The sequence below is a fragment of the Ipomoea nil genome, unplaced genomic scaffold (genome assembly GCF_001879475.1).
Source record: "Ipomoea nil cultivar Tokyo-kokei standard unplaced genomic scaffold, Asagao_1.1 scaffold1971, whole genome shotgun sequence".
In the NCBI taxonomy this organism is placed as follows: Eukaryota; Viridiplantae; Streptophyta; class Magnoliopsida; order Solanales; family Convolvulaceae; genus Ipomoea; species Ipomoea nil.
In genome coordinates this window covers 633,567-656,543 of record NW_017618399.1, presented here as the reverse complement: position 1 = coordinate 656,543, position 22,977 = coordinate 633,567, and the positions used below count along the sequence as shown (strand labels likewise).

Below are 22,977 nucleotides of genomic sequence, written 5' to 3'. Positions count from 1 at the left end.
CTGTTAGATGACCGGTTGAGAGAGGGACAATTACGTCAATTTAGGCTATCTCTTTATTGTGAGATGGACGATTTTGGTCCCCCAGCCATGCATTTGATGCCTTTACTCTGAACCTCGTTTATTTGCACTACAAAATGCTTTGTCCAACCTACACCAAACCATTCAAAATCATATCAACTTTCACAGACTCAACACAACTTAAAGAATAGAGCCTGCAAATGTTCATTCAAATCCAATAGTTGAAATTGGAACAAATTCCAAAAAAGAAAAGGAGTCGGATTCATGCATGGAAAGTTAGAATGGATCCTTAACAGATGAATGAAAAATATTGTAATTGCATCTCCTTAACAGATCAAGTGTCTATTAATCATTATCAAGTCTTTACCATATACTGCAAATGAAGTAAATATGATATTCAAGGGATCATGACCTAATCAATTGAAAGTATGCTTCTTTCCTCTATAAAATCGGCAGAAATAACAAATCAAACCGTGAAAACACACTACAAGCTAAAAGATCATATCATCTCCCTAAGCACAATGACACCATGAAGTAATTAAAAAAAGAACAAAACAAAACAAAAAAATACTGCAATTTGATTGCACATATAGAGACAAAGAAACCCACGTTAAAGCATAAGTTCAACCCGAAACTCAATTTCGACAGCAACCCAATTCCCACAAAGGGGTGGCAAAAACAAATAATCGAAATTGGACTCTAATCCTACAAGTGGAAGACCAAATGCGAAGCAAATCCAACCATTCAAAGACCTAATTCGGAGAGAAGAAAATTAAACAGATTCAATTGAAACCCAATTTGAAGCAAACCCTATACATTACAAAGGGAGCAATGACGATGGATGCTGGCAATAAGATTACCTTTGATGGAGTGATGGACGGTGGTCACAACTTGGTCGACGGTTGCACCATCGCAGCAGCCGATTCACAATAGCTAGTTGGTCAATGGTTCGCAGCAGAGAAACTAGAGATGAAGTATTTCACTCATAGTCGGAAAAATGAGAAAATGGAGACGATGAGAGAAATCAGATAACCAGAGAGATTAATTTGGGATCTCAAATTTATAATATAATTTTGTTTATTAGTAACTTGTTTGGCGACTTCGACTCTTCAACAATTTCATCGAACAACTGGGACTTGGACTCTCCAACGACTTGGTCCTTCGAATTCTGATCAAGAAGAAAACAAAATACACATAGATATAATATATAGAAGGAGATAGGATGAATTGACGTAATTGTCCTCCTCTTAGATGGCCATTTAATAGAATTACAGACTGAGGATCAAAAATGTCCTCGTCACAATAAGTCTATACATAAAATGGCAAAAAATTTTATTGAGGACCAAAATTGTCCGTGCCACTATAAGTCTAGGACAAAAACTGTCTTTTACTCTTGATTTTTTTTTTTAATTTACATTCGTTGTTGATTGTTTTGAGAGTTTGTCAATGACAATTTTTACAATTATTGCCAGTGGAGGATGATAATAAATAATTCAAAATATATAGTTACAATAGATATTGTTATAATGATTTAGTAAAAATTAACTTACAAATTTCTTTTCAAGTTTTTATGCCTTGATAAAATTCTAATGTGTAAACTTGTTCAATTGGAGCCCGTGGATGTCAACATTGTCAATTCTTTGGGAAATGGTCCTACCGTTTTAGAGTCCAGGTGTAATTGTATTTATGATCAACAACTTTGTAGTTAGGTTGCACAAGTTTGACAATGATGTAAGAATAATTTTGTCTGATAAAAAAAATAATAGTATAATATTTGTAACGTAATATACAATTGTACCATTATAAAAATACATAAAAAAATATTAATCCCATAACAACCTAAATCATACCAATAATGCAAAAATATAATGGAAATATTAAGTTTTGTTCTGATCTAAATAATCAAGAGAAGATTAATTAAACGAAAAAAAAAAAAAAAAAAAAAAAAAACTTAACCTAAAATTCAAATGCATAAAAATCAAATGATTTTTAAATTTCTTGATTTGTACTCTTTGATGCTTAACTTTGAATGTTATGTATTTAGTCGGCCTAGTTATTTGACCAAAGTTTATGTTAAATTTTATATTATATATATTTTAATACATTTTAACATATTCGTAGTATATGTCTAACAATTATTCCAACTCTATCTATGATGGGGTTCGAACCTAAGACCTTTCTTATAAAAATTAATGAGTAAGTTAAAAATTAAAAATAATAAATAGTTAACGGAATATTCAGGTACAAAAGTTTATACTAACGGAATTTAGGTTATATAAGTGAAGAAAATAATATAATAGAGGGTAGATAAGGAAAATCATTAAAAAAAAAATGCTAAAATCAAAATAATATGAACCAATCATTTTAAGAAACAATAGTACCGACATATTTTTGTTCCAGTTAAGGGCCTAAAATTTTCGGCTCTTATTAGAATTGTATGTAGATATATATATATATATATATATATATATATATATATATATATATATATATATATATATATATATATATATTTGTGTGTGTGTGTGTGTGCGCGCGCGAATGTAATACTTATACTAACAAATGTAATACTAAATTAGGAATAAAATATTTGTTACTTATTATAAGATAAAACATAATAGACAAATATATTACTCTAATATTTTGATGTAAAAGTATTATTTTTTTCATCAAAAGTATTATATTTTTTCCTTATAAGTAATGTTACACTTATAAAGGAAAATGTAATACTTTTATATCAAAATTTAAAAATATTACATTTTTCCATATAAGTAATAAATATTTTAATCCTAATTTAGTATAACAGACAATGATCTTTGAAACAGTCTCGGACAAATTTTTGCCTCAAGAGTCAACACAATAATAAAGGAGGTTGAATAGTAGATCAACCATGTGATAGGCTTCTATTAACTCTCATTTTCAAATAACGAAATTACTAATAAAAGTTAAAGTTGACACCGTACATACCATGGCACTTACGTTGTTTGCTTGCCTTCCTTTAATTTGTTGAATTTCGTTTTGTTTTTAAAGTTAATAATTCCAAAGAGCTATTGCATGCTTCAATCAATAATCAATAATGGGCTAATGGTAATTTGAAGTAAATGGTCCACACTCGAAGAATTAGCAAATTATGTTGAAGCTACCCGTGATCAGCTTAATATGGCGTAATAAACAATAAAATAAAATATATAATTATAAAAATAATTTAAAATGATACATATAATAAGTCCACATAAAATATATATTTTATATGTATCATTTTTAATTATTTTTAATATGGCGTAATAAACAATAAAATAAAATATATAACTATAAAAATAATTAAAAATGATGCATATAATAAGTCCACATAAAATATATATTTTATAATAATTAGGAGGTGTTTGGTTCAAGTTATACAATATAACCAAGGGAATGTGACATTTCTAAGTTTACATTTTCATTTTTGGTTCATGTTATCTTACTTTCCTAAGGGAATGTAACATCCCCAAAGGAATACAACATACCATCCACATAGGATTTTGAAGGGAATGTGATTCCCTTACATTTCTTAGGTTATCCAAGACTACCATGTATATTTAAACATTTTCCCCTTTTAATTCTAATTGTTATAAAATATATATTTTATGTGGACTTATTATATGTATCATTTTTAATTGTTTTTGTAATTATATATTTTATTTTATTTTTTATTATGCCATATTAACTTATAAAATAATTTTTTTTTCACAAGTTATGTTAGTTAATTATTTTTAAATCATGTAATTATATATGATACCATTATCTTATTTATTTATTTTAATTTAAAAATTTATTGAAATACATGAAAATATATTAAGGGTATTAAAGTAAAAATTATAATTATAACATAAAAGATAAACCCTAAACCAAACAGGCAATCGTTATACCACGCACCATGGCGCACATAGCACTGTGCGCCCCCACCTCCGAAAATGACGTCGTTTTGTTAAGTTGTGTAGGAAGTTGATGCAATTATGTACATTATGGTATACAATTATGTACATTTTTTTATAAAAGTATGTACATTTTTTTATACAATCATGTACATTTTTTTATACAATCATGTACATTTTTTTAATACAATCATGTACATTCGAAACAGGGAATTTATGTGTATTATGTTAAGAGTTTATGTGTATTATGTATTATGTATTATGTATTATGTTAGATTATGTGTATTATCTTTTCAAAAAAGTGTGTGTATTTTGTTATAAAATTATTTACATTCTATTATACAATTATGTACATTCTAGTATACAATTATGTACATTTTCAAAATATAAGTTTTTTTTTTAAAGAAAATTAAAAGTCGACACAAAAAAACAAAATTCCCAAAAAAAATAATAATAATAAATAAATAATCCTAAACGACGTCGTTTTGCACCAGGGCGCACAATGAAATGCATGCCCAGGTGCACGATATAAATTGCCCCAAACAGGTTTATATTACATACCTCAATTTTAACCAAACACATGAATCTAACATTCCTAGTAATCTAACATTCCCAGTAATCTAACATTAGGGTTCTAGAATTTGGTTAAGGAATTCCTTATTAGATCCGATAAGAAATGGTGATTGAGAAGAATGAAGAAGAAAAGGGCAAAAGATCATATTTGATTTTACATTCTTGCCCTCAAATTTAACGTCTATCTAACTAACATTTAACATAAGGACCAAAATTGAAACAAAATCAATAGTCAGAGGACAAAATTTGGTTAAATTAAAAGTCGAGGATAAAAATTAGTAAAAGTCAATAGTCGAAGACTATTCTTAAAATTAACTCAATTTAGATTCTTAAGTGATGCCAAGTACACTGTTACCCATTCCAAATGAAAGGTTACAAGTTTGAGTCATATCCCAATCAAGGAAGTTGGCATAATCATATTGAACAGATATTATAGATAGCGTTAGATTGTATATAGTTAAAAAACAAAAAAAAAAAAAATACTTACGTTAGTTTTTCGTCAAAAAGCAATTGAACTTGAGAGTAATTATGAATATTCATGCTATTTCTACATTCTCTCAAATTAAAATAAGTCAAAGCAAAATCCCATTCATGACATCAGTTAATAATACAAACTTGATGAGGACTTAATTGGATAAGAATGATAGTCAGGGATCAAATTAGTAATTACAGCATAGTCGAGGGACCATTTTGGTTATTAACTATTTTAAATATTTATAAAAAAATTAAATTTTTGTATATTAAAATTGAATATTCAATATACTAAAAATGAACATTTAATTTATTCATTGTCCATTGAAAACAATGTAATTTGATTGAATTTTGAGCAAATCTAGTTGAACCAACACTTTAGGTATCAATACGTGATAACGAGACAAATTATTTTGAGTCATTTAAGCTATGTTTTATATTGTGCTTTAAATTATCACCACACTTTTAATTTTTGTGAATATTAAGAAGGTTTGAGCTATAATTTGGCCATTTGGGAGTGCGATTAGTGTCACCCCACCCATGGTTTTCTCCCTTTCTATTACTGTGGAATTCTTGCCCTTCACCCTTGCCAAACCAATGCCTTGCTGCTGCCTTCGATTGTATTGGGAAAATACAATTTCCGAGTTAATTTTATTTTTACATAAATTTATAGATGATAGTTCATTTTTAGTTTTTCTTTTAAGAATATTTTCTTTGATCATAATTTTATTGTGGTATAATTATTTTTTATCATTCATTAATAAAATTGTCGAAATATCGTTAAATACAATAATATTTCGCTCTTTTTATACAAAGTAGCTGACACGCTATACTTTTATTATTTTTTTTTTTAAAAAAAAATCATAATTAAAGACCTAAATGTATTTGTTTTTTTTTTTTGATAGAGTATCAAAAATGATTATGCTACAATAGTACTAAGACCAAAAGTAAATATTCAAAAAAAAAAAGTGGAATAAATTCCTATAAATCTAAGACAAAAAAATAAAATTAATTTTTTATTATGTTTCAATAAAATCTCTTTTAACCCACTTATTCTCCTTCTTTGTAACCTTTCTTCTGGTTGCCAAAGGAGTTGACCGTTGTAGCACGCACTATATATATCCGTCCCTCTCATTCCAGAAAGAACACGTCGAAATCAACACCCTCCTCCAACTTTTCTCTTTTCTCTTTTCTATATAAATTCGTTATTTCATTCTACCCCTCTAACATACAATATCCTTTGAGGAATAAGTATCCAATAGCCCTCTTTCCTTAACCCCTCCTCCAACTTCGTTCTCTCTTTTCTATCATCGTCAACGTAACCATTGCAAGTGTACATATTTTTGTACATATTAAACCTATGTTGGCTAATTTATTTTTATAAATAATAGACTTAGGTTAGTCAAAGCTCTTGGACCATTTTTATTAATCATATGGTAAATGTTTGAGTGGCTCTTGTTTATTAGTGATATGAAGGGGAAATCAACTAACAGTTTATGGTTCAAGCAAAATGTGTGGTGTTTAAACGAATGGCTAAGAATGAGTTACTATGTTGGAAAGCTACTTTTGTGCTGATAGTGTTAATTCCCACGTAAGTGGTAAATAAAATAACACGAGACCAACTAAAGCAAGTAAAGCTCTCTTATTGATCAAGATGAAGGACCTAAATACAATCTACAATGGCTATTTCGAGGGCCGACTGACTGCGGTCGGGATGCTCTGAGAATAGCCTATCGATTGTCCCAAAAGTCCCTCACACTGTTGCTACCGCGGGTATTTATAGCCGCTAGGCCGGAGACACAATTCCGGCCGGCCGGCATGTAACCCACGTAGCGATGACGTGTCTTCTCCCCGCAAGCCCTGCTTGTCAACGCCTAGCACTGCCACGTGCCTCTTCTCGACTCTCTCGCCTAAGGGCTATCAATCGGGTACTGAAGACGCCGGTCGGGTGCCTCTCCTGTCGGGTACGACCGCGTTCTTCTAAGAATATCCAACATGTAACCTGCATAAACAAGAATAAAACACGTGGCATGTTGGTCGGGGTATTCCCTACCAAGAGCCCCCCAGCTCAGGCCTTTTTGACCGCCCGGGAAAAAACGGGACGGGATGAAGAAGCCCAACCGTCCGCCGCCAAACCGACCGGCCAGCTGTCATTCCTCCGTGCCACGTGTCGACCTCTGCACACCTCTGCGATCGCAACGGTCACCTCGGAATCAGGAGCGGTAGCGTCAGGCAAGTGGGCCGTTTCCCGCCCAAATGCTCTCCTATAAATAGGCCTTCACGAGGTTCATTTGAACTTTTACCAACCATCCTGAGTCGATCGGAGCATCTAGAGCATCCCGAGCGAGCTATTTAGAACAGCGGTCGGAGCAATCAACATTCAGCTTTTCCTCCCAAGTATTATCAGTCGGTAAGTTCTCTACTCCTTAGCTCTTTAGTTTCTTGCTTTACATTTCCCTTCATAGCCGACTATAGGCCTTAGCTGACCACGACCCAAGTATCCCAAGCCCTAACACCATCCCGACCAGCCTTTAGGTAGACTTAATGTCGGATACGGATAGTGAGAATGCTTCAGTCGCGGATTACGACGATGCGGTCGAGCAGATAAGCGAAGAAGTGGACATCATGTCCTATTCCCTAGAGGTCGTTCAACGACCACAGGAGACCCCCGAGCAAAGAAAGTCATCAAGCTCAGAAGGGACGTCGAGCTCGAGCGGATCAGGCAGCTCGAGCGATAGGAGCGGCGAGACTTCAACGAGCGCACGGCGCTCCTCGACCGAAGGTGCTCGGGAAACGCCGACTCGGGTAATTGGGGATTACCCTCAACCAGCACCTCCAACTGGCGATCGGGAAGCCACACCAGAGCCGTCGAGGAAGACCCGGCTGCCCCGCCCGCACTAGCTAACAACGGGGAGTTCGTGTTTCTCAACAGTGAAACCGTCGAGCGGCAAGAGAGCCTATTGACGAAAGGAGAAGCATCGAGGATTTCCGCCATACTTGCGGGTCGGGTTCGTTTTGATACCCACCGGAGTTTAGGGAATATCATTGATCGTCCGAGCATTGCTGGCCAACGAGGCTGATGCTCTGAAGAAGGTCGCCGGACCGAGCTGAAGAAGGCCAAGGAGGACCGGGATGCGGCCGAGAAAGCTGCCCGAGCTGCGAAGGGAGCCCAGGAAGTGGCCGAGAAGGCCGCCAAGGAGGTTCTCGGGGAATCGATGACGCTGAAGGCCCGACTAGCCAACCTCGGGGATTTCGCGCAGTTCCTCTTTCGAGATGATGCGTCCGGGACAAAGTTCCTCCGGGAGGTCCGGAAAACTAAGGTCGGGGAGGCATTGATCTGGGCGTTCGGCCGCTGGGGATTTAAGTCCTGCCAGCGGAAGATGCGCGAAAAAACTCAGGCCTATATGCAAGAGGCCCTCGAGGGCGAGGATCTTGAGTTGGTCCTGACAACTCTCCCGGACGAGGTCGCCGACCCCGGCCCGCCGACCGTTTGGTCCCGAGGAGGAGGTGGCCGAGCCGAGCGATGCTGCTACGAAGAAGTATATAGGATTTCTTCTTCGTTTTTGGTGTAATCGAACTCCATCGGGAGCCCGGTCCCGATCTGTACCGGGCACTTTCCCAATTTATAAAAGTTTAAGTAGTTCTTCAAACTTATCTCGCTCGATTGTTTTTATCTGCTTATTTTTTGGTTGTTGGTATGCCGGTTGTCTTTTGCCCGACCCTTTGGCCTGATGGCCTGGTCGAGTATATCTCGACAGAGTGGCGTTTTGGCCGTTCGCAATGTCGAACTTTTTTGGCCTACCCGTTCGGGGTTCTCCCGACCGTTCGGCCTTGTTAAAAATTCGAAAAATATTTTGGCCTTTTGCTCGGGGTATTTCCGATCGCTTGGCCTTGTCTGTACTTCCTTTATTCCAGTCCCCACATTGTCGTGCGCATGAGGCATGAGTGAGTGCGACAATGGAAAGAAGTTGGACAGATCGGGAAAATTTTGTTGTAGCTCTGGCTTTCCCAATCGGTAGCGTGACTTGAGTGTCCGCCGAAGATGAGCGTATTAGCCGGTCAATAATTTCGCCCGACCGTGTTGTAAAAAGCTATTAGAGCCAAAGTATAGACGGCTATTAGAGCCATTTAGGTATATGGCTATTAGAGCCAGTTAGCTGTACACCCCTATCGGTCGGAACCGAGGGAGAGGTGTGTGGGGCGGAATGCCCGTCTTCGATTGCTGATGTCGAGTCTCGATCGGGTAGATTCCGAGCGCGACTGGTTGATGTAGCAGATTTAGAATAACCTACTTCATGGTAAGACAATTAAAAAACCGATCGGGCCGCCGTATGTAAACGGTCGAGCAATCACCGATCGTATTTAATTGAGAATTCCCATTTGCAGACGGTTTGAAATATTTACAGCAAATAATTTACAAGCACAATACGACGAACGGGGCCCACTCGCAAGTCGAGCCCCCACTTCGTCAATTATCACAATAAACTAGCTAGTGCCTAAACAAAGCGAGGTGCTCGGAATTCCAAGTGCCCTCGATCTGCCTACCGGTCGTCGTCTCTAGTCGGTAGGTTCCCGGCCGTATAACAGCGGTGATGACGTACGGCCCTTCCCAGTTCTGAGCCAGTTTTCCTCCTTCCAAGGGCTGACTGGCTTCCCGTCTGCGGAGGACGTAGTCCCCGACCTGAAAATACCGAGGGTTGACCCGGACATCCATCGAACTCTTTACCCGCTTCTGGTACTCGGCCATACGCCGAGCAGCTAGCTCTCTCTTTTCTTCGACACCGTCGAGATCCACGACCATCGAGTGTTCGTTCTCTTCGGCGTTGTAAGTTCGCTCTCTGGCGGTCGGGATCCATGCCTCGGTCGGGAGTTGGGCTTCAGCCCCGTAGACTAGGGCGAACGGTGTCTCCAAAGTTGCTTCCCTCGGGGTCGTCCGATAAGTCCACAGGACATAAGGTAACTCATCAGCCCAACTACGACCAGCCGAGTGTAACTTCTTTTTCAGACCTTCCAAGATTGTCCGATTAGCGTTTTCTACTTGTCCATTTCCCTGTGGATAAGCCACCGACGATCGGATGTGGGTTGTTCCGATTGTGGCAAGAAAGTTCTGGAAATATTGACTTACGAATTGGCGGCCGTTGTCGCTGATGAGATGCACGGGCACACCAAATCGGGAAATGACATTGCGCCATAGGAACCGGGCGCATTGTTGGGAGGTGATTGTGGCTAACGGCTCGGCCTCGATCCACTTGGAGAAATAATCGATGGCGACGATGACAAACTTTCTCCGACCGGCCAGTTGCGGGAATGGTCCCAAAATATCCACCCCCCACCTTGCAAAAGGAATTGCAGTCGTGACCGGCTGATAAAAGGTAGCCGGTCGTCCGGGCATCCAAGCAAACAACTGACACGTCTCACAATCCCGCGCAAGCTTCTCACAATCTAATTGGAGAGACGGCCAATAATACCCGATCAACATGATTCGACGAGCTAACGATCGGCCTCCTTGATGCGACGAGCAGATGCCCGAGTGCAATTCCTTCATCACTAAATCGGCCTCTAATGCGGTCAAGCAACGCATGAGCGGGCCTCCATACGACCGTCTATAAAGACGACCGTCTTGGACTTGAAACCTGGGAGCTCTGAGCTTAGCCTTCCGAGCACGCTGAGGGTCGTCTGGAAGCCGACCGTGCTCGAGGAATTCCATCAGATCGGTGATCCAATTGTCTTCCACCGGTTGGATAGGTACGACCGACAATCGATGGATGTTATACCTCGGGATCACCAAAATCCGAGCGATCTTTGACATGTGTTCCGGCGCGTCTTAAGCCAACTTGGACAGAATGTCCGCATCGGCATTATCCAGTCGGGGTACATGTCAAACTGTGTATCCCCGGAACAAGGCGAGTTTTTCCATTGAGAGGTCCCGGTAAGCCTGTAATTGCTCGCCATTCACTTCATAATCTCCCAGGACCTGTCCGACCACGAGCGCAGAATCTGTTTGAGCCCGGATGTACTCAGCCCCCAAGTCCCGAGCACACTGTAAGCCATTGACAAAGGCATCATACTCGGCTTCGTTATTGGTCGGGTGGAACCGATACACTAAAGCGAAGTAGACCTTGAATCCCTCCGGGCTTGTAACCACCACTCCTCCTCCTGCCCCTTTCTTACTGCTAGACCCATCTGTTGCCAGCGACCATCACTCCGCCTCGGGGTCCTCGACCTCCGGAGGTCGGGTGTCTCGAGCGGTGCACTCGACCAAGAAATCTGCAAGGGCTTGACCTTTGATGGCGGTCTTGGTCGATATTCGATCGCATATTGGGTTAGCATTAACGCCCACTTGACTAGGCGACCGGACGATGAGGCAGTGCGGAGGACCGGGCCAATCGGCTGATTGGTCAGCACACGAATGACTCTACCTTCAAAGTAGGGAGCTAGCTTCTTCGCGGCGATATACAAGGCGTAGACGACCTTCTCTAGCCGGGAGTACCGGAGCTCGGGACCATGTAGCGCGTGGCTTAAATAGTACACCGGTCGCTGGACCCCTTCCGGATCAGTTCGGCACAATACTACGCTTACTGCTCGATCGGATACGGCGAGGTACACGTCTAGCTCTTCTCCGAGCTCTGGCTTCGACAGCACAATTGGTGACATAAGATATTCTTTCAGCTCGTCGAAAGCCGCTCGGCACTCGTCATCCCAAACGAATCCGTTCACCTTGCGCAATACCTTGAAGAATGGTAGAGCGCGTTCGGCTAACTTGGAGAGGAAACGGCTTAAAGTGGACAACCGACCGGTAAACTGCTGGACCTCCCGAACGATAGTAGGTGGCTGCATGCCTAGAATTGCTTTGACCTTGGCCGGGTTGGGCTCGATCCCCCTCCTGGTCATCATATAGCCGAGGAACTTCCCGGTTTGAACCGCAAATGTACACTTGGTCGGGTTCAATCTCAGCTGGTACCTCCTCATCTGAAAGCATTCCTGGAGGTCCCGAGTGTGGTCGGATCGGTCCCGACTCTTGACCAGCATATCATCAATATACGCTTCCATCGTTCAGCCTAACAGATCAGCGAAAAGCATATTGACCATTCTCTTATAGGTCGCTCCCGCGTTGCGGAGGCCGAACGGCATCACTCGGTAGCAATACAGCCCGTCCGGGGTCACGAAGGCTGTCTTGCTCTCGTCTTCATGGTGCATCATTATTTGGTGATATCCCTTGAAAGCATCCATAAAGCTCATTAACTCGGCTCCGGCCGTCTCGTCGACCATTTGATGGATGCTGGGGAGCGGGTATGGGTCGAGCGGACATGCCTTATTGAGGTCGGTGAAGTCTATGCACATCCTCCAAGCTGGGGGCTTAGGAACAAGAACAATATTTGCCACCCACTCGGGATAAATCACCGGTCGGATGTGCTCGATCGCAGCTATCTTCTTGACCTCTTCTCTAACGAACTCGCGGCGATCGAAGGATAAATGCCGGGTCTTCTGAACGAACGGCTTGACTGCGGGATCGACGGCAAGCTTGTGACATATGACCATACGGTCGATCCCGGGCATGTCCTCGGGCCCCCACGCGAAGATATCAGCAAATTCGCGAAGAATCACTAGCACTTCTGATCGTAGCTCGGGGGTAAGGGCCCGACCAATCTTGATCTTCCTGTCCGGTCGGTCATCGGACAGGGGAACTTCCTCAATTTCCTCGGAAGGTTCGGGTTGCTCCTTCCGGTCATTGGTGGCCTCTTTGACAATCGTGTTCACCCGGGAAGACGTGCCAGTATCATGTTTATTAACGGCCCGTGTATAACACTTCCGCGCGGATTAAACATCTCATTATTGCTGGTCGGCCCAAGATGATGTTGTGGACGCAATGCAAGTTCACCACAACAAATTCCATCTCGGTCTTGATTGATTTCGGCGTGCCTATCTCGACCGGGAGCATGACCTTTCCTTCGGGGCGAACAAGGGCCTCGGTGAATCCAGACAATGGTACACCGACCGGAATCAACTCACTCTTGTCCAGATTTAAATTCTCAAACACGTCCAAGTAAAGAACGTTGACACTGCTCCCGGTGTCCACCATAACCCTCTTAACATCGGTGCCATTGACGTCAATAGTGACCACGAGGACTTCCATGCCGTGGTCACCGCTGTTGGGCTGGTCCTCCAAAGAGAAGGTTATGGGCTCCATCTTCTGTCTTTTCCCGGTATCACGGGAATCTACGATCGCGACCGGGCAGTTCTCCCTCGGTCGGGAAGCATCATCCAATCCACCAAATATCACGTGGATGGTCGGCTTGCCTGCCGGTCGGCTGCTGGATGGAGGGTCAGGGTCCCGGCGGTCATCTCGGCGGTCATCTCTGTGGTCCTGACCCGACCGATCTGAATGTTCAGCACGATCGGAGCGATCAGAGCGGTGATGAGATCGTTTGTGATCTCTCCGATCAGTGACTTTCTTTGTTTCTTCTCTCTTCCCCACGCACTTATCCAACTTCCCAATACTGAGCAAATCTTCCAATAGCTGCCGTAAGTGCGTGCACTCTTCTGTGTCATGCCCAGCACACTAGTGGTAAGCGCAATGCTTAGATTTGTCTGGTCCGTCTTGTCCGGGATGAGGGAGTCGGATGAGATTGCAAGACTGGGCGTACAGCGTACTGCATAGCTTCCGCCGCTGATCGGTTCAAGGCCGTAAACTCGCCAGGCCTGGTGCGGGGTCGGGGATGGTCCTCACCCGACCGATGTTCCGGCTGGCCGGCTGGCTTACGGGATGAAGTCCCGACCTCCTGCGATCTTTTGACGGCATTCGCTTCTCCGGCATTAGCGTAATCCGTCACCCTTCGAAGGGCCTCTTCATAAGTGGTCGGGGGATGGAGGATGAAATCCTGATAGAGGTAACCGGTCCGCAGTGAGATATGAAGCATATGAGTGGCGGTTGCATCATCCATCGGTTCAACTTCCCCGACCACGGTTTTCCACTTGACCAGGAAATCGGACAAGCTCTCCCCTTCCAGCTGCTTGGCCTTTTCCAAATACATGTAGGGCTTCCTCACTATCTTGGAAGTGATAAACTTCCGCACAAACTTCATTGCCAGGGTAGGAAAGTCAGCGATAGAACCCGGCTGCAACGTTTGGAACCACTCCGTCGCCCGACCGGAAAGCGTGGAGTAGAAAGCCCTACACATCAAGGCGTCTGACACGCCCATCATCATCATGTTGCCGTAGTAATCGTTGACATGGACCTCAGGGTCCGTACGGCCATCATAACCTTTGTTCTCCGGGACTTGTAGATCGAGCGGGTATAGCTGGGCCAAAATCTCCACCGTGAAGGGTGTCCTCAATAGCGAGGCTGATTGATCGACCGGGGGCCTCACTGCTTGCTCGTTTCGAAACCGAGAGAATTCTGCCTGGAGGTCATGGAGCAGTCCTCGGGTCTCGTTAAGCTCGATCGTCTGGGCCTGGGTCATTTCCCGGGCGCGTCGTCGACGATGCGATCTCGACCCACTATGCTCGGATGAAGCCTCCTGGCTGGCCTCCTGCATCGGTACATCTATTGAGCGCCGGCTCGGGTCCTGCGGTCCCAATCGCTGCCGCATTGCTGGTCGGAGGCGCTCAAATGCTACTGCCCGGTTAGCTTCTTCGGGGTCCTCCGCTTGGGCTTGAACCTCCGGTTGTACCTGTTGAGCCTGCCGTGGTACCTCCATGGCCTCGGCACCCTGCGACCCCAACCGCGAACGAGCCGAGCGTCGAGCCCGGGAAGTGGGCTGATGCTCCGGCTCTACTTGAGTAGTCAGGTAAGTCGGAGGGGCGGCGGCTGGAGCCGTGTACGCAGGTGTATAGGGGGGATAACCGACCGGTGGTGTATAAAACATCAGTTGACCGGGCCAATATCCATATTGGGGAGGCGGGACCGGGTAAGGATATTGCACGGGGTATTGGAGCGGCTGACCGGATGGTGGATATCCCGGTTGAATATAGTTGATCGGCTGCTGAGCGGCCGGGTATTGAACTGCTGGGTGCGGTATTGAGAGGTTGAGATTGAGGTCAACGGTATGACCTTGATATTGGGTTGGCTGATGATCGGATGAGCTTGCCGCATCCGCTTGATCATCGCCGAAGAGGTTGTATGCGAATGGATACATGATAAGAAGTAGAACCAGTGCTCGTCAGACGATAGCTTACTTGCACGGTTCCCCACAGACGGTGCCAAAATGATAGTGTTTTTTTTTTTTTTTTTTTTTTTTGAAAATTCCAAAATGATAGTGTTAATTCCCACGTAAGCGGTAAATAAAATAACACAAGACCAACTAAAGCAAGTAAAGCTCTCATATTGATCAAGATTAAGGACCTAAATACAATCTACAATGGCTATTTCGAGGGCCGACTGACTACGGTCAGGATGCTCTGAGAATAGCCTATCGATCGTCCCAAAAGTCCCTCACATTGTTGCTACCGCGGGTATTTATAGCCGCTAGGCCGGAGACACAATTCCGGTCTGCCGGCATGTAACCCACGTAGCGATGATGTGTCTTCTCCTCGCAAGCCCTGCCTGTCAACGCCTAGCACTGCCACGTGCCTCTTCTCGACTCTCTCGCCTAAGGGCTATCAATTGGGTACTGAAGACGCCGGTTGGGTGCCTCTCCGGTCGGGTACGACCGGGTTCTTCTAAGAATATCCGACCTGTAACCTGCATAAACAAGACTAAAACACGTGGCATGTGGTCGGGGTATTCCCTACCATGTGCCTTGAGAAATTGGAAGCTTCATCACTATAAAAGGAAAGGAAGATCATTGTGGAAGTTGCCAATTTGAGATTTAATATTATTTTGAGAAGTGAATATTATACTGCTAACAAATTGAATTAAATATATTATTCTGCTGAGCTACGGTCCGCGCCTGAGTCAGTCGATATCTGCTGAGCTACGGTCTGCGCCTGATTCAGTTGAAGTACTGTTCGAAGGTTATCAAGGCATGCACGTCACGGTCCAGGTTGGATGTTAGGAAGGTTGTTTGTAGTATGGTAGCTAAGACTATGAGAGTCTAATGTACTGTTCTATTGTAAAACTCCTCGGTGAACATCTATAGTGGATTGGGCAGACGTGGGTTGCCCCGCAGACGTAGGAGAAGTGCTCCGAACTGCGTAACAAATCTCTATTTACTTGATTTAATTACTGCTTTTATTTTTTGTTATTCACTATCACTAAATAACAAAAAATTAATCGATCAAAATTTAATATGAGTATAAAAATCAAGTAGAAGTTTCAGGTTTGGTTAGTTTAAGGTTCACGGCATTATTTCAACCATGAACACAGAGCTGAACCATCTTGTCCCGATGGACTTCGAAAACGCCGTCGATGTTCCCGATTCCCACACCTGGGTCGACCCCCCCTGCTTCAACTCTTCTTCCAGCGACAAATCTGTTGTTCCCTTTATCGATCTTGATGACCCGCAAGCCGTGGAGAAAATAAAAACGGCTTGTGAAAATTGGGGTGTGTTTCAGGTTAGCAACCACGGCGTTCCACTGGAGCTTCTTGGCGAAATTGAGCATCAAGCTCACCGGTTCTTCGCATTGCCGAGGGAGCAGAAGATCCTCACTCTGCGTTCGCCGGGAATCCCCGCCCGCCCCAGCTACGGCATCATCCTCGCCTCTTGCGTTTATAAGAATCTGATGTGGATGGAAGGATTCACTGTTTTCGAAACGCCGGTGGAGCAGGCACGCCTGGTTTGGCCTGAAGATCACTCCCCTTTCTAGTATTCATACACCTCTTTTTTCTTTTTTTTTTTTTTTCTTTTTTTTTGAAATACAATAATTCTTTGTAAGATAAGCAGGTTGCAAAAATGGCATCTCGGAGGCAGTTGAGTTTTCACTGTGTTTATGCATGTGCAGAGAGAAGTTAGAGATGTATTAATGGGTTAATGAGTTAATGTAGAGAGAAGTTAGAGATGGAGTTGAAGGGTTGGGTTTATGTGAGAGAAGGCTTGGGGAATTGGGGAGGATGATAATAGGCTAACAGTGAGCTACTTTGTCTCTTTGAGAACTGGAATTGGGTGGGAATGGTGAGGCGGCATGGGGAAGGCAAAGTATTGCATGCATGCTTATTAAATTAAAAGAAAAATAATAATAAATCGGCGCTAGGCGTTTTTTCAACCTTGAAGATAAGTTAAATGTTACATACGGAGTATTTGAATTGGATTATATGTTTATCTTTATATGTATTATGAGTATATATACATACTCAACAAGCTCCCGCATAATCATTTTTTTTTTATTTTATATTTGTTGAAACGATGATATATACATTATTGCTGCTTTGTTTGTTTCAGCACTGCTGTTGACCATTACCAAGAACAATTGATGGGCTTGGCCATAAAGATAAATTCTTTGATATTCAAAGCATTGGGTCTTCCTGAGGAAGATGTGGACTGGCTGAAGTCCAAAAACACAAGTGCGTTCCTCCATTTCAACTCATACCCAAAATGCCCAGACCCAACCCAGGCACTGGGCATGGTTCCACACACTGACTCCTCGCTTATCACGTTGCTATACCAAAGCAACACCAACAGTGGTCTACAAGTCTTTAGGCCCAATAAAAAATGGGTTGATGTCAAGCCCATTCCCGATGCACTTGTCGTAAATGTCAGCGACATGATGCAAATATTTTCTAATGGACAATTCAAAAGTGTAAAACATCAGGCTATCACCCGATGCTTTACACTTTTGAATTGTCCATTAGAAAATATTTGCATCATGTCGCTGACATTTACGACAAGTGCATCGGGGATGGGCTTGACATCAATCCATTTTTGAATGGGCCCAAAGACTTGTAGACCTCTGTTGGTGTTGCTTTGGTATAGCAACGTGATAAGCGAGGAGTCAGTGTGTGGAACCATGCCCAGTGCCCGGGTTGGGTCTGGACATTTTGGGTATGAGTTGAAATGGAGGAACGCACTTGTGCTTTTGGACTTCAGTCAGTCCACATCTTCCTCAGAAAGGCCCAATGCTTTGAATATAAAAGAAGTTATCTTTATGGCCAAGCCCATCAGTTGTTCTTGGTAATGGTCAACATCAGTGCTGAAACAAACAAAGCAGCAATAATGTATATATCATCGTTTCAACAAATATAAAATAAAAAAATGATTACGTGGCATCTTGTTGAGTATGTATATATACTCATAATACATATAAAGATAAACATATAATTCAATTCAAATACTCCGTATGTAACATTTAACTTATCTTCAAGGTTGAAAAAACGCCTAGCGCTGATTTATTACTATTATTATTTTAATTTAATAAGCATGCATGCAATACTTTGTCTTCCCCATGCCGCCTCACTATTCCCACCCAATTCCAGTTCTCAAAGAGACAAAGTAGCCCACTGTTAGCCTGTTACCATCCTCCCCAATTCCCCAAGCCTTCTCTCACATAAACCCAACCCTTCAACTCCATCTCTAACTTCTCTCTACATTAACTCATTAACCCATTAATACATCTCTAACTTCTCTCTGCACATGCATAAACCCAGTGAAACCTCAGCCGCCTCCGAGATGCCATTTTTGCAACTTGCTTATCTTACAAAGAATTATTGTATTTCAAAAAAAAAAAGAGGTGTATGAATACCAGAAAGGAGAGTAATCTTCAGGCTAAACCAGGCGTGCCTGCTCCACCGGCGTTTCGGAAACGGTGAATCCTTCCATCCACATCAGACTCTTATAAACGCAAGAGGTGGGGATGATGCCGTAGCCGGGGCGGGCGGGGATTCCCGGCGAGCACAGAGTGAGGATCTTCTGCTCCCTCGGCAATGCGAAGAACCGGCGAGCTTGATGCTCAATTTCGCCAAGAAGCGTCAGTGAAACGCTGTGGTTGCTAACCTGAAAGACACCCCAATTTTCACAAGCCGTTTATATTTTCTCCACGACTTGCGGGTCCTCAAGTTCGGTAAAGGGAACAAAAGATTCGTCGCTGGAAGAAGAGTTGAAGCAAGGGGAGTAGACCCAGGTGTGGGAATCGGGAACATCGACGGCGTTTTCGAAGTCCATCCGGACGAGATGGTTCAGCTCTGTGTTCATGGTTACGTTGACGATGATAGAAAAGAGAGAACGAAGTTGGAGGAGGGGTTAAGGAAAGAAGGCTATTGGATACTTATTCCTCAAAGGATATTGTATGTTAGAGGGGTAGAATGAAATAACGAATTTATATAGAAAAGAGAAAAGAGAAAAGTTGGTGGAGGGTGTCGATTTCGGCGTGTTCTTTATGGAATGAGAGGGACGGATATATATAGTGCATGCTCCAACGGTCCACTCCTTTGGCAACCAGAAGAAGTGGGTTAAAAGAGATTTTATTGATACATAATAAAAAATTAATTTTATTTTTTTGTCTTAGATTTATAGGTATTTATTCCACTTTTTTTTTAATATTTACTTTTGGTCTTAGTACTATTGTAGCATAATCATTTTTGATACTCTATCAAAAAAAAAAAAAACAAATACATTTAGGTCTTTAATTATGATTTTTTTTAAAAAAAATAATAATAATAAAAGTATAGCGTGTCAGCTACTTTATATAAAAAGATCAAAATATTATTGTATTTAACGATATTTCGACAATTTTATTAATGAATGATAAAAAATAATTATACCACAATAAAATTATGATCAAAGAAAATATTCTTAAAAGAAAGACTAAAAATGAACTATGATCTATAAATTTGTGTAAAAATAAAATTAACTCGGAAATTGTATTTGCCCAATACAATTGAAGGCAGCAGCAAGGCAGTGGTTTGGCAAGGGTGAAGGGCAAGAATTCCAGCAGTAATAGAAAGGGAGAAAACCATGGGTGGGCTGACATTAATCGCACTTCCAAAAGGCCAAATTACAGCTCAAACCTTCTTAATATTCACAAAAATAAGTGTGGTGATAATTTAAAGCACAATATATAAAACATAGCTTAAATGACTCAAAATAATTTGTCCCGTTATCACGTATTGATACCTAAAGTGTTGGTTCAACTAAATTTGCTCAAAATTCAATCAAATTACATTGTTTTCAATGGACAATGAATAAATTAAATGTTCATTTTTAGTATATTGAATATTCAATTTTAATATATATACAAAAATTCAATTTTTTATAAATATTTAAAAGAGTTAATAACCAAAATGTCTCTCGATTATGGTGTAATTACCATTTTGATCCCCGACTACCATTCTTATCCAATTAAATCTTCATTTATGCAGTTTTTACACAATTTAATCATCTGTTAATTTGACTGTTCGTTGACTGTCAAAAATAGGGATAAAATTGTAATTCTACTAGCTTTCTCCTTCCTCCCAATGGAAGCTCGTGTCTTGTTATCACGTTGACGACATTATAAAATCAAAAGCAAACAATTCAACTTTGAACATAAACTGCAGGATGAGAAACACTTACGAACCATTCATTAAAGATTAAAGGGTTACCTGGAAAGACAGAGTGGTGTTCACCCACTCAAGCTAGTCACCCTGCGGATGCAGGTCACACCGTACCCATCCTATCCTCAAAGATAGCTTCTTCCAGTCCGGGGGAGGATCAACATGATTCTTCCAACTGGTCTCTTGATAAGCCCCAATGGAAGCTAGGCGATCAGCCGCGACATTCTGTACTCTTGGATAAATTTAACCAATTCAAGAGTTTAGACAGTACTGTTGCACAAGCTTATGTAGTTAGACATTAATGGGTGATAATAGAAAACCAACCGTGTATAGTATCACTCTTTTGTCAACATCCACCGGTGCGCGGAGATTATGGATTATAAATGAAGGCATTCCTCCGGACGGCCCTTCACGACAGAGTCATGGGGAAAGCCGAAATGGCGAGGAGGGGTATCATCAGCGACGAAGCATGCATCTTCTGCTCAGGATCTATATATGGAAGTTGTGGAGACACGTTGCAGCGCAGGCAGCCATAGGATCAACAGATGGAGTACCTGGAACTATAAGGAATGGCTCGAGAAAAACTAGAGTGGTGAATGGCTCGAGAAAAACGAGGATCCCACCATTGTTGAAGCAAGAGCTCTTGTCAAGGCTTTGGAGTGGGCGTGGCTGAAAGGGTTCCGAGACGTGGGTTCCAGGATGGTGGTCCAGTGGATTATGGAAGAAGGAATGCGCAGAGGACCTATATGCCAGATTATTGAGCAGGCAAGATGGTGGTTGGACAGAGATTGGAAGACATCTATCCGGGCTATATATCGGCAACAAAACACGGTGGGCGGTGGCTGACAGGTTGGCTTCGTTTGGTGCTTTGCAGCATATTGGTTATTATAACTCTATTTAAAATTTGAGAGGTAAAAGTAGGAAATTCACATTTTATTTTCCTTCTCATATCAAAATTACTTTCATAATATTATTTTTCACTAATTTTTAGCCTCTTATTTCAAGTTTGTTCAATTTTTTTACTTTCAAATGCTCAATTTAATGCCTACAAGCTAGTGTATGTGTGTTTTACTATTGTGTAATTTAAAAAAAAAAAAAATTAACATTCAAGTGAATCTTTTTTTTTTTTTTTAATCTTTCGGTGCAGATTTTTTTTGCCTTCAAGTGCACAATTTTATGTCTTCAAGTGCATGTTCTTTTGCCTTCAAGTGCACAACTTCTGGGCTGCATTTGTTATATATTGTGCATTTTTTTCAATAACATATAACTAAATTTCTAATGAAATTTGTGAGATTTACAAATGATTTGTATGAGTGATTGGTTTAATAACACTTAAGTTGAATAAACCCCCTTTTTGGTACCATAAATTACATCAATTGAATTTGCCTTTGAATGTAATTTTTGTTCGCCTTTAAGTGCACATTTTTAACTTTCAAGTGCATGGTTTTAATCTGTCATAATTTAAAAATTAAATTCTTTTAATTTGTAAATACAAGTCCCTTAATTAAAATTGATAATATGGAAAATAATGAAGAAAATGAAATTATAAAATTAACCAAATGTTTATTCATAAATATTTAGAAATTTGCTTAAATACATACTTATTCTTATGCATTGAATAAAAGTTAATTATAGAAACACGCGATTGACAGATTATTCACTTATTTGAATTAAGAGAAAAAATTGCATCTTTGGTCTCTAAGTTATATTCAAGTTTTGATTCAGTCCTTGAGTTATGACTGTATTCATTTTTAGTTCCTCAGTTATGAACGAAGTGGTACATTTGGTCTCCGACCGTTAAATTAACGGAAAAATTAAAAAATATTTAAAAATAATTTATTTTGTATATTGTTTTATTTTGATTATTATTATATTATTAATTATTAATATCATTATTATTGTATTTTTATTTTATTATTACATTATATAATAATAATAATAATAATAATAATAATAATAATAATAATAATAATATAAATTTCCTTTTAGCTATACACTTTTTTTTTTTTTTTGAAAGTTAGCTATACACTTATTATTATATAATTGTAATTGTACTATTATTATGGTAATGATTAGCTTCATTACCATAATAATTATTAGTCAAGTATAATATTATCTGTGTAATTATTAGCTTACAGTGTACCTAAATTGACATTACAGTGTATCTACACCAACAATACCTAACGTATTTTGCGGAACGACGCGAAACGGATGTCATTTCTTTTCATTAAACAAAACGATATTGTTTTGAAGCTAGTGCATAATCGATTATGCACCGCGGTGCACGATATATATAATTTGCCTCCTTTTTAGACGAAAAAGTATGAGTGCCACTTTGTTTTTTTACACGTTAATTATATTGCGACATCTTACCGAAACATATGTCAGTTACACTAACAAACAATTTCCATTCAGACCATTCGATTAAAATAGAATAAATACACCGAAAAGAAACACGCGATGTATTGACGGATTATTCTCTTATTCTTCCAAAAGGTTGAACCCCAATCCTAAAGGCCCCCCACACTCCGACCCGACAGAGCATTTGGGAGGATGTAAATCATGGTAACTCAACTGAACATGAACCACAAGGATTAT

At 40.9% G+C, this 22,977-nt stretch overlaps 2 protein-coding genes and 1 pseudogene across 2 annotated transcripts; 1 reads left to right on the top strand and 2 right to left on the bottom strand.

The window, feature by feature from the left end:
* Positions 1 to 13,555: 13,555 nt before the first annotated feature.
* LOC109147032 lies at positions 13,556 to 14,674 on the bottom strand. Its single transcript, XM_019294671.1, has one exon. The coding sequence runs from the start codon at positions 14,672 to 14,674 to the stop codon at positions 13,556 to 13,558; it is 1,119 nt and encodes a 372-aa protein (XP_019150216.1).
* A 1,597-nt stretch (positions 14,675 to 16,271) lies between these two features.
* On the top strand, positions 16,272 to 17,666 carry LOC109147031 (gibberellin 3-beta-dioxygenase 3-like; the record flags this gene model as incomplete). Its single annotated transcript, XM_019294670.1, has 2 exons — positions 16,272 to 16,720; positions 17,294 to 17,666. Coding segments are annotated over exons 1-2 (822 nt in total), but the record flags the coding sequence as incomplete, so codon positions are not given.
* An 11-nt stretch (positions 17,667 to 17,677) lies between these two features.
* Positions 17,678 to 19,349, bottom strand: LOC109147014 (annotated as a pseudogene).
* Between the last annotated feature and the right edge of the window lie 3,628 nt (positions 19,350 to 22,977).